The following is a 12,570-nucleotide window of genomic DNA, read 5'->3' on the forward strand; positions in this document are numbered from 1 at the left end:
ATCCAAGGGATGAAACAACAGTAAATTGTTGTTGTTTTTTTCCATCTACTGAGATCTGTTAATCATACTGGTAAATTTTTTATACTATAAAACAAACTAAACTACACTCAATATAGCCTACATAGCACTACATCATAAAGCAACATGCATGAAATGAAGCTTTAAAAATACAAGGTAATGTAAATAAAAGAAAAACCAACAAAATTTATTTTAAATGACATAATACAAGTTGCTTAGGGTGGTGGAGGAAGGAAAAGCTGTGCAATTTTTTTTAAAAAAAATATTCAAATCAATGAATACAAATTAATGCAAAAAACTTTCAAAAACAGATTGCGTGGAAAACCAAATAAGGTTAAAAAAAAATCCAGGATGATGGCACAGATGATAGCAAAGTGTACTCATCCTTCACCTGTGGCCCCATAAACATCTGGAGAGTAGAGGGCACCAGTGGATCTGGAGTGATGCCTGGAAGCTGCAATAACAGGATCATTTGAACCCTCTCTATTACTATAACAGCAAAGTATAGGACAACTGCACAGAGTATGGAGCATGTTCTTGAATCTAGGCAAAGCCAAGTAAGCACTAGCTGACAATACTGATTCATACTCAAGAACAAGGAAGGAGCAATTCAAATGAACACTTTGGTGGGAGGCAGGTAAAATACTTCATGATTATTGGATCCTTCCCCCATAGCAACTGGTACTACTGACCTTCTGCTACAGTAAAAATTCAATGTTTACATTTAGAGTAGCAATAAAAATGTTGCACATGGCAGCACCAGCATACAGTATAATTGGCTGACTACAGGCTAGTGGTAGGCAATATACATGACTTACCAGGTGTTACAAATTGTCTGATCGTTATATTAATTGAACAATTATAAAACTGAGAATGATCTTCTTTCTTTTGGAATGATCATGAGATTTATGAGATTTAACATTTTTTTTCCTAATAAAAAAGTGTTGTGACAATAAAACTACACCTAAAGCAATCTCTCCTTATGGAGCACAAAAAATAGGAAACAGACAAATAAAAGCAGAAATCCAAACCAACATATACTTTAGTATGGAAGATAAGTGCTTGAAGTGTTCAACCCTGAAATGTCATCCAATATAAATATTAATTCTCCTTACAACATGATTAATTTCAAGGATATTTAAAAAGAAATTCCTTAATGCAAGTGATTCTGAAAATAGTATTCTGTCCTCTTCTTGCCAAACACTATAGAAGCTAATGATACATGACATCTAAGGAATTACTTTGGAAATTTCATTTACACAGGGAAATGTTGAACCTATGATGCCATTAAAATTAAGGTATTAATTCAATTTTTTGAAGATCAGATATGATTGACTTGCTATTTAACTTGATTCCACACATAAATCATGTAGTGCATGCAAAAAAAATAGCTATATTTTAAACACAGCTTAGTAAAAGGAGTGTAGCAAAAGCATGAGGTCCTTTTTTTGGTTAAACTTTGTTGCAGTTAAGGTTAATGTTGACATAAATATTATGCATATTATATGGTATTTGCTCATTAAAAATGAACTAAGTAGCAGCAGCTCTTCAGCCACACATTTTGACCAACTGGGAAAAATCTTAAAGTATAAAACAGTAAGCAGACCTACAGATGTCATTTTTACAGCTTTTCACAGAAAACAGATCACCAGCACTTGGAGATAAAGCAGTGACATTGCAGTCATGAATTTCTTAGAAAAGGTGCTGTTAAAAAGATAAGCAATTTATAATTTTTTAAAAAAGAAAAGCAGTTTATAAAATAAACTGTGAAACAAAAAAAGGATTTAAAAATAAAATTGGCAATTTGAAACGTTGCTGGACAAAGGGCTTTAAATTCAATTTGTCAGATTAGAGTGTTTTTAGTTACCAGTAAGAATATCTATTTGGTTTTTTAAATATTACAGAATACGTTTTTGTGGTCACATATCAAATGTCACGTGAAGAAACTGGAATATTAGGTTCATGAAAAAGTCTCTAGAAACATTAAGATTATGTGAGAAAGGACTTTCTAAAGATGAAATACATAAATTTCCAATGTATATTTAATGATCTTCCCTTACATAAATTTAAATAAAGTTGTAAATCTGTTTACAATTGTGTAACTCCTATTGAGTGCGTTTACTGATGTATTTTCAAAACATATCATAGCTGATGTACCACAATAATGGGATGGAAATTACCAAATGTAACTGGCATTTTATATATAACCAATTGACTATGGATCTTGGTTTTTTCCTAAGGTACCAAAACCTGCAGTCCTTTGAAACTGCATTGCCACTACTACACTATGTAATGATTAAATGTATTGTGATCTTCCTAGTAAATACAGTCAGCTCTTTCTGCAGATGAAGCATCCGAGGATGCCCCTACCCTGTTCTCCCCAAAGGTGGTGCATGCATGTGGCTGCGACAGTGTGGTTGCGTGTGCACTACGCCACTACTGAGGAGAACAGGACTTGAGGTCCTTCATTTTTTGTCATCTGCAGGGGGTCCAGAACGGAACCCCTGCAGATATGAAGGGTCAATTGTAAGTATCTGTATGATCTAGCATGGAAAGACAAAACAGCTGATGAATATATGCATCATAGAAACAATGGAAAAATACTAAGTCTAAAATCATTAAAGTTAGAATGACTTGCTCCAAGGGACAATCCAGAGGTGAATTCCTATTATTCAAGTTACTATACAAGTCCTATACAGGTGTTCAAAAATGAGTTGAATGAAATCACGAAAGCAGGAGAGCACTAGCTTTGTTCTTTTTGGTTCTTTTCTGTCATCCTCCTAGCATGTGGAAATCAATGAATTTGAAGAGGAGTGTCTAGAACTTGGATTTTGCTGGATGGAGAGCCCCTGAAACAGAGGAGGTTCAGAAAGTCATTCACAGGATGGGTTTTTGTGTAACTGAAATTTTGACAGACAGGGCAGCCTAGCATTCTCTCCTTCTCCTTTCTTTATTAATCAGGCTTTAAAACACCTGTATAGGGCTATAGTGTTTCTCAGATACAGGCTTTCAGGAACCTCCATATTGTTCTTTTCACATCCATTTTCAAAATCAGTTTGAAACTAGATGGAAGACAGCTGATAAAGTGAAATAGCATGTGTACACTACAGACAATTTCTTGTTTGGTAAAACTTCATGGAGGTGCTATAGGAGAGACTGTTGACTCGTGTACAATAAATTTGGGTTGCTGCAGATTTTTTCTCTGGATTGTGCCATAACTCTACAATTACGTATGTCATTCTTAGGCTCCTTGAATGAATCAAGTCATCAGCTGAAGCAAATAGGATGTGTTTTTCACAGACAAGGAACATTTATTTATTAAATGCCTTATAGTTAGCTTATGGTAGCAGATAATCAAGGGCAGAAAGCCATGCAGAACAAGCTCTCTGTGTACTTACCAAGGGGTGCAAAAGAGCGGACAGGGCTTGTATCCCTGCTACTTTCACGGCTTGCTTCCCGACTGCATCCCTGACTCACACTAGGTCGAGGAATACGACTACCTCGTGCTAGTATGATTCAGGGTACAGACCAACAGCAGCAGAGAAAGGGAGAAGACACAGAAAGAGTTGACATTTTAATGCAATCTCATTTTGTTAAACCTTTCACAATAAGTACGTTTATTTTAAAGTATTCAGTCTTGAAATATACACATTCCTCCTTACCACAGAGGACTCAAACACTCCAAGAGAAGTTTTATCATATGAATGAATATTAAAAACTAATCTACTTTCAGGGAAAACAGGAAGCTTACATGTGGATGCTTGAAAATGTATCAGCAAATGAAGTATTTTCATTTCTCCCCTAAAGTGCTGCTTCACATAGCCTGGTTTTCATGCAATAAAACAGCCTAGTTCACTATCCAGTACACTAATAAATCTTATGATCTGGCTTAGCTACTGCCTTTTAGATATATGTTGAGCAAACACTGACTTTCATCCTGTAAGAACTATGGCAATGTATGATGTAACAGATTAATACTATGTAGGAAGCCTTACCAACTGACAATCTGGAAGGACTAGCCTCTCTGCTGCATCCTTGGCTGCGAGGAATCTTGCTCCGCTTTTGTGCAGTTGCAGGGCTGACTAGCACTCTCTGAACCCCGGTGTTCAAAGTAGAGAGGGTAGTTGTAGTCAAAACTCTCCCAGGAGAACCAGAACGACTGCCAGCTGGGGGCAAACAAGCAGAATGCTATGCATTAAAATGTGTAAGTTAAAAAATTAAAAACTGAAGATAAATGAGACAGCTATGTCAAATGAAACGATCTGAGAAGCTCTTTGGAAGAATTTGAAGATAATCTGGAAAATATTCTGGTATAGAATCTGAAAAAGGGACATTGTGTTAAGACACATTTGCCAGTATATCAATTCATGCCTTGGAATGCTCTTAATGTTTTTTGCCTACTTAACCACATACTTCAGTATTATTAATTATTTGGTTCATAAATTGAAAAGTACCTATAATAGCTTGGTAAAGATTTTCCCTTGACACAAATGTCTAGTCACAATCAACCGTCGGGGGCAGTGCTCATTTCTGTTACTAAGCTGAAGAGCCAGCATTATCCGAAGACGACTCTGGTGGCCATGTGGCCAGCATGACTGCATGGAATGCTGCTACTTTCCCACCAAAGTGGTACCTATTTATCTACAGTGATCCCTTGCCTTGCAGGGATCTGTTCTAGACCCTGCCACATAAGACAAATTCCTCCTATGCTCGAGTCCTATTAAGGGCTCATGCATGTGGCAGCATGGCAGCGCAAGTGCTGCGCTCGCAAGCAGAATTCATTAAATGGTGCAGGCTTACAGCATAAATTGGAAGCCATGTAAAAGGCGCCCACGTATGACACAGGTGCATTTGCATGCTTTTGAACTGTTGGGTTGGCAGAAGCTGGGACTAGTGATGGGATCTCACCCCATCATGTGGCACTTGGGCCTTGAACTGCCAACCTTCCGACATTACAGTCATCAGAACTGGTGTCTTAATCACTAAGCCACCGCATCCCTCATGTTAATAATAGCTACTACTACTATTAGCTACTAATATTAAATTGGTGGGGTACATCAATGCATTTTTGCAAAGTAAAACTATTTACAGGACTCTGGATATTCCTGAAATATAACTGGAAATAAGCCAACTAATTTGCAAAATGTTTGTGACATTTACTAGGCTGGAGTGATATGTGGCATGTGGATAGTGTGTTTCCCGATAACCTCTTTTCCAGAGGTGACCACCCTTGTTACTGTATTATTCAAGAAACCAGTCTTGAACTTGGAAAACTGGTAGACACCCTGATGACATCTATGAAGATGTTTGGCAATGAAGTATATACATTGAGGGACGTGGTCACACTAGGAATAGTTCTTTAAAGTTGCAAACCAATGTATCCAATGAATTCAACATTACATTTTCCTTAACAATATGTTTTGTTGATTAGGACATTATAAAGCTTCATGTGCATCTGCTATGAGAAAATATAGATAACCCACTTTAACATTTCCAATGCCTTGATTACTATGGCCTTCTTCAGTTCCTTTACTCAACACTTCATAAAATAATATTTCACTAGTGAAAATTTGAAGTATTCCGAATGTTCAAAACATATTCCAATAAATATTTGTTTTTATGGGAGTTCATCTATAGCATAACTGAGTAGCCAATAAAAATTACAATAAAAATGATTTATTTTACACATAGCACATTAGTTAAGACTCTTCATGCAAAACCCGGTATATTTTTGGAGCTAATACAAGATGGCCTAACATGACAAAGCCTACCCCGCAATCCACATGGAAGAAATGGAAAATATCTACACATTTAAACCATTTCTGAAGAATAAAAAATAAACAAAATAGGAACAAGATGGCAGATGATGGGGCAAGACAATGCTCCATGCAAATGCTATGTGGCATTGTTTGCCTTTGGATATAATATATGACTAGAAGAGCAATTCCCAAACGGTTCACCTTGTCCTACTCATGTGCAGTGAGAAGCTACACAATATCCACTAAGGAGACAGCATTTCCGCTCTTGCCTTGGCTCCTTTCAATCAGCATTCATTGGGAGCAGACAATCTGCTGCTGCAATGTACTGGGCATGAACCACTCACTTCTGACTTACCAGAATGTCAGAAGATGATTTTCACTGCTTCTATGCACCAGTCATTATTCTGTTTTTTGTTTTGTTTTGCTTTTTGCTCAGGAGAACAATGCTGGGGCCATGCTTAGAACAAAGACATACAGAGGCAGGTAGGAGTAGAGATCTTTTGAAGCCAATGTCTCAATTCACCATTCACACTTTAAAAGGAAGTCATTTTGGATACAAGTGTGCCTCCAATTTTACATTAAAAATCTAAAGTATACTCAAGTATCAGACATTTGGGAAATGCTGTTAGCAGAATGTGCTTGTCAAGATAGGAGTCTATTCAGCAAAAAATAGAAGCAAATTAAAACCAATAAGCATGTACCACACTTGCTTTATATAAAAATCAATTTTGGTCTCTATGTGTTATTTGTATTACTTCAAGAGTGCAATCGTATCTCAGTTATGCAGGATTACGTTCAACTGATGTAATGTTACTTATTAATGAGTAAATAGAAAGGAACATAATTGCACTGATAATCTATCAAGTAATCAAAACTGATTTTCTCCTCCAAAAAGCAGATGAACAATCCCTAATAAGGTGCCATACTTTCTATGGGCACATATTTTTGAACTTATCTTTGTAAAAAGGAATCCTACTCATTTTAGATTAACTTTCAAGGCCTTCATAATCCTAAGGCTAAGTTACTTGTGTTTTAAGTATAAACTTTTTTTTAAATGGAAGCTCAGATTTTAGAAAAACAGTCTATATTTCATGTCAAATTTTAGGGCGCAAATAATGTCCCAGATTTTGTACAATGTCATGCCTATTTATTAAAAATATTAAAATTCTAGGTAACCCCTAGGTTACATCTGATATGACAATGGGTCATTCCATTGGCAGACTGTCTCAACTCACAGAAGGCATAACAGCCCAGTTTGGCAGTTATCTCCTCTTTCCCTGCTTATCTAATTTGGGGGTTTCCTTCCATGCCACACACTGAGAAGGCTGGAAGACATGCTTTGGGATGGAGGAACAGTGAAGTCTACTTTTGCCAGCTCAGCTGCATGCCTATCAATTTTATCAAACTCATTGGCTATTTAACTGAACATGCAAGCACAAAACATGTGTGACTGTCACACATCACAATCTACAATTTAGAAAATGGAACAATAATAAGTGAAACAGCCTTCAAAGTTAAAAGCAACGGTAGTTGCAGGGTGCTCTACATGAAAACTTTGGAACTATTTCAAAAACTTGCAGGATCTCAAAATCTGTACAGTACTTAGTTTCTTCTTGAGGCTGTTTACAGTTCATCTCAATTCACAGCCTAATGCTTTTACATTTTTTATATTCTTTCCTCACAAAAACCTTCAATATCTCCTCACTATATCTGTACATATATGAATATATGCTAGAATATCATTTCTGCTGAATAGAAGGATCCTGTTATGATATATGGTCAAACAACAATGCACACACAAAATCTAAAAAGCCTTACCACCAGACTGTGGATTAGCAGACTGTGATCCTGAACAAGTGTAAAGGCAGGAATAGGGTAAGGGTTTTAAAATCCATGAAGAGGGAGGGAGCAGAGCAGATTAACAATGGATGACAAATGGAAATAAAGCTTTAGTCAGTTCACATAAAAGAGAAGGGAATTGACACAAGAGGGTCAGCGCTAAAAAGCAGTGCATTTTAGTAGCCTTCTCCAAGTCATCAGGCCCAGATGTTCATATATACAGCACATAGAACAGAAGCTGCATATAATTACAGTTCTTCAATTCTCAAATAAAGAACTGCATAATAATGAACAACTGGTACATTTGGTCAAGATCTTTTGAAAGATCTGTTGAAAGAAAAATGTAAGTGCAAGATTTAATAGCTGAGGAACAGATAAAGGTTTTTTAATCTAAATAATAATAAAGGAAAAGGGAAGCAGTGAAAGTTGGGAACAGTGGGGGAAAGGACATTTGTATTTGTCATGCAAGCAAATTTGATGACATAACTAAAGACAACTGTGCAGCCGAAGCACACCTTGTAACATCTACATGACTTTGGCCCTTCTTTATATTTGGTTCACAGTGTTTGAAACATCAGATAAAGAACACACCACCACACTTCTCCAGGGATGATTTTTATGTATGCTTTTCATGAAAATAGCTGAAGAAAACCATATAAATAATTCAACACCCTGACTACTGCTGAAATTCAGACTAATTCAAAGTTGTTCTTGTTTTTAATTGCTGTTAATAAATAGGGGTACACCCCTATCTCACAGTGAATGGATATTGAGAAATTAAGAGGGAAAAAGACAGTGGTTTTCAAACATTTCTTCCCATCTTGCCTTGCCTAGTGAATAATATTTGTCTTGTGGGAATGTTCAGGAAACAACAGTGGTTGAAATAAAGTACTGGCTAGGCCTTTTGGAAATGTTGCCCCACACAAACTGAGGATATTCCCCAACTTTTCACAGTTCTTGAAGCTTTTGTATTTGTAAACCCCAAGACCTGATGTTTGGAGTATTTCAGAAACAGTTACAGGGTTTCAGACACAATTCTAGAAATGAATAGGCATTTTATACAGTGCCTCTGGAGCAGGGAAAGGTAAGATTTGTTTTTAAAAAATTACATTTTCCCCAAGCCCATTACCAAGAAAAAATATTCACAGCAATAAAATACAACATTGAAAAATCAGTATTCTAATACTATTCTTCCTCTAAGAACATAAATTGATGCTGTGCTTGGGTATAATCTACCAAATATTCAAAAGCATGTTCTCTATTCAGTTCAGTAAGGCTAAAAAGTTTCTGGTGAATACCCTCCTTTCATGACACTTGGAACACATAACTAGTATTTGTTGTTGTAATGTTATGTGCCTTCAACATATGGCAACTCTATCATAGGATTTTGTTGGCAAGATTTGTTCAGCGATTTGCCATTGCCTTCCTCTAAGGTTGAGAGAGTGTAACTTGCTCAAAGACACCCAATGACTTTAGTAGACTAAAGTAGCCATGTAAATATGTAGGAACAGTAACAGTAAATACTGTGATACAGTATTTTAAATACTTCGTTATATCAGCTTTTTAAAATAGTAATTTTTTTTAGCTACGTGATGAAAATGAGAAGGCAAATTACTCAATGACTGTTTTTTACTGAAAAGAAGTACATGTAGAACTGTTCAGGTACCTTGATAGATAACTCTATCAAGAAATGTTAAAATTTGTAGGAATCCAAATTGGACATACTGTATTATTTTTGCAAGAATCTAGAATTAAGAAAAAAGATACTAAACGACTGAGAAATTTCAGTTAGGCCAAGATTTTATTTTAGGTTCATCTTCCAAAAAGAAAGGAGTAGTGATGTATATTAACTCTAAATTTGAATAAAAAGAAATACTTAATGACCCTCATAGCAATTACATAGTTGCTGAATTAAAAATTCAAAATCAAGTAATGATTTGTGTTGGTGTTTATGGTCCATTGGAAAAGAAAGGACAATTTTTGATTAAAGAACTAAAAGTATTTGATAAGATTCTGAAGATTTATACAGAAAGCATGTTCTGCTAAACAGAAGAAGACAAGATAATATTGCAATGTAAACATTTAGGGGCAATGGACTGTAGAAGTATTAGAAAGTGCTATTAATCATAGTTGAGACTCAGAATTTGAAGAAATAGGGAAGCTAAAATTGAATTTTTGTAAGCATTAATTACTTGATGGTAAAGGAGGGAATAAGGTGTGTGCAAGATTTGTTACTGCATTTATGTTATCAAGTATATGCTTTCAAAGTAAATTTGCTTTTATATTATGAAAATAATAAAAATATATGTGAAAAAAGAAATGTTAAAAATTGTTTTGTTTTACCGTCTTTACATTTCCCAAACCTTAATACTTCTATCCAATAATTAATGAAACTATACTCTTATTCTATACAGGTATGTGTACTTATCTTTTCAGTTTAATTCACAAATCTTATCAAGTGGACTACTCTCTAAAAGTTCATATGACAACCAAACAGATAAATCTCACAACAAGAATATTTCAAAGCTAATATGATATGCTCTATCAATATAATTTATTTTATCTTATTTTTTCACTAACTACTTCAGATTGAGAATAGACACTATACAAATCTGCAACATTTTGCATTATAGTGGTATTTTATACATTATACAGTGGTTGCCCCCTGAATGTACAGCGGGGAATAGAAATGTTACATCTTTGGGAATGTTGAAACCATGAGAAAAATGTCCCTCTCCTCAGGCTTTCTCCCCACAGAAAGAAAATTAGAAAAGTTAGAAAAAGTTTAAATTATATGCACTAATTATTGTGACAACAATCTAAACTTCTTTTAATTCTCTTAGCATAAGAGAACATAAAATGCTTCATTCATAATTTATTATATAAAAATGATTATTTTGAATTTATTAAAATGTAAAAGCCTTAGTTATGTGAATATATCTTATACTAAAGACAGAGCTGTAAACTGCTGTGCAAGCACATAACTTAGGCCTCATACAGGCAGGCCAAAATAAAGCTGCTTCTTGGAGCGTGGCTTTGGTGTGGCTTCTGGACTCTTAGGACGCATGCATCATTTAAACAGCATACCTCCAAAGTGACCTGAAGCAGCTTTATTTTGGCCTGTCTGTATGGGCCCTCAGTTATTATAATGTATAAGGAAAAATGTCAACAGAAACCATAGCTTTTGCAATAAATAAGATCACATATTATTTGGACAGAAAAGAGTCTCATCTAGTCACAATCCTAAGGACTAGGCTAGCAACATATTTAGATAATCTTTATTTAATATCTGATCTTTCTGGCAATGAGGGATCCAAGGTGGATGTAAGTTTTACTCAACTCTTAAAAAACAATGAAACACTTCATTATATTATCACCATAAATAATGAAGGCTTCCTGTATTCTTCTTTCATGAGAAGAATGACAGCACCTGCAGGAAAAGATCTTGGATCTGTCTGTTACATGTGACTTCAGTACACATAGGAATTATTGTTTTCCAGTTGTGCAGATTGACTTACAAATCTTCATATTACTGTACACAGTTCCTGGAATTTTAAGTAAGTAAAATGTTGTCATATTTCATTTGAGGCTTTATCACACAATGCTCTTCTCCCACTAAAACAGTGCTATTTCTAAAAACATTATGCAATTGCTATGCTCTCTTTCCTATCCTACATTAGGGAAACTTTCCAGGATTACAACCTTTAGTCACATGAAAAGCTTATCACACACAGCATTTAGAACTGCCCATTCGGTACTACCCAATTCCTCCTCCAAGACATTATCCTCATCCCCTTTCCTAGTTTGTCACACGCATGTACATATACACAGATGCCCCTCCACAGAGATATAAATGAAAACCGTCTTAAATCTGAAAAAGCTTTTTCTTCCTGTGGGTGTGGGTATCTTCCTGATCAGGATAGATCAGACTTCTAGCTTCACATTTGACTAATCAATGGCAGATGAAAGCCAGCAGCTACTGATCTGTCTGTCTGATCTATACTGATGTGGCTTTCATCTGTCAGTGATTAGTTAATTCTGAAACTAGAACAGCAAAAAGAGAGGTTAAGGTTTAATGAAATAAATGTATTTTAAAATGTTTAAGACTCTTTTCCACTTATATTTCCAGGAGGGCGGATAGTCATTTGGCAATTTTTTTTCTCCCCAGTTTCTTTGCCATTAGAAACGAAATCAAACTGCATTTCCCACCCCTTTGCACCTGATCACAGAGCATTTAAGCCACTTGCAAAGCAGACCCTCTGACCATCCAAAAGCAATATTGTGGAATTGGATTATTGCACTGAAAAACATAGTGGAACAGTAGCAGTAAAGGAGGTCACTAATGGATTTTTTCCTCTGTTAATAAAAAGAAACACTTTCAAAATATCTTCCAGAGGAGAATACAGAAGAGTAACTGTGTCATGTAATAAACCCCATCTGAAAATCTATTATCCTGGTATAATGGTAATTTATCTGCCTTGTCTGCTAAAGCCCTTAAAATTCCCCTTACATATGCTAAAGTTTCCAACTGTCCATCATAAAAAAGTGCCCTGTGTCTCCTTGCCCATCAACTTCTGTTTCTTTTTCGCCTCAGGTCTTCACATCTCTCTCAAAACAAACAAACAAACAAACAAAACCAGCCAGATTCAGCTGCTAGATTAGCATATACTGGATGTTTGCCACAGTCATATTTTAAGTATATACTGTCATGAAAAGCCAGTGCAGGCTGTTTCACCCTCCAGCCACTCCATCTTATGTATACACTTAATATATGATTGTAGCAAACATATATGCAAATCTAGTAGCTGCATCTGGCTGTTGTTCCTTGTGAGAGATGTGAAGACCTAAGATGAAAATGAAAGAATTTCCTATGGGCATGGAAGCTCTGATATAGGCAGTAAGAACAAGCAAATAATTTCAAATAATTTTATTAAAATGCCTACAGTTTGACCAA

The 12,570-nt window shown here is 35.6% G+C and overlaps 1 protein-coding gene across 37 annotated transcripts in view; it reads right to left on the reverse strand.

Annotated features, from left to right (window-relative positions):
• The window catches only part of CLASP2 (cytoplasmic linker associated protein 2), a 167,570-nt gene that overhangs the window by 43,908 nt on the left and 111,092 nt on the right, over nucleotides 1-12,570 (reverse strand). For 12 of the 37 annotated variants that reach the window (XM_042474375.1, XM_042474370.1, XM_042474367.1 and 9 more), the window contains 2 exons: nucleotides 4,014-4,184; nucleotides 3,417-3,524 (listed from right to left, as the gene is read on the reverse strand). In XM_042474375.1, the coding sequence (XP_042330309.1) occupies nucleotides 3,417-3,524; nucleotides 4,014-4,184 (279 nt within the window). Of the gene's footprint in view, nucleotides 1-409; nucleotides 473-3,416; nucleotides 3,525-4,013; nucleotides 4,185-7,595; nucleotides 7,626-12,570 lie in introns of all 37 variants that reach the window. The other 25 variants (XM_042474354.1, XM_042474351.1, XM_042474352.1 and 22 more) reach the window with 4 other exon arrangements.

Source organism: Sceloporus undulatus, chromosome 6 (genome assembly GCF_019175285.1).
Source record: "Sceloporus undulatus isolate JIND9_A2432 ecotype Alabama chromosome 6, SceUnd_v1.1, whole genome shotgun sequence".
NCBI classification, from domain to species: domain Eukaryota; kingdom Metazoa; phylum Chordata; class Lepidosauria; order Squamata; family Phrynosomatidae; genus Sceloporus; species Sceloporus undulatus.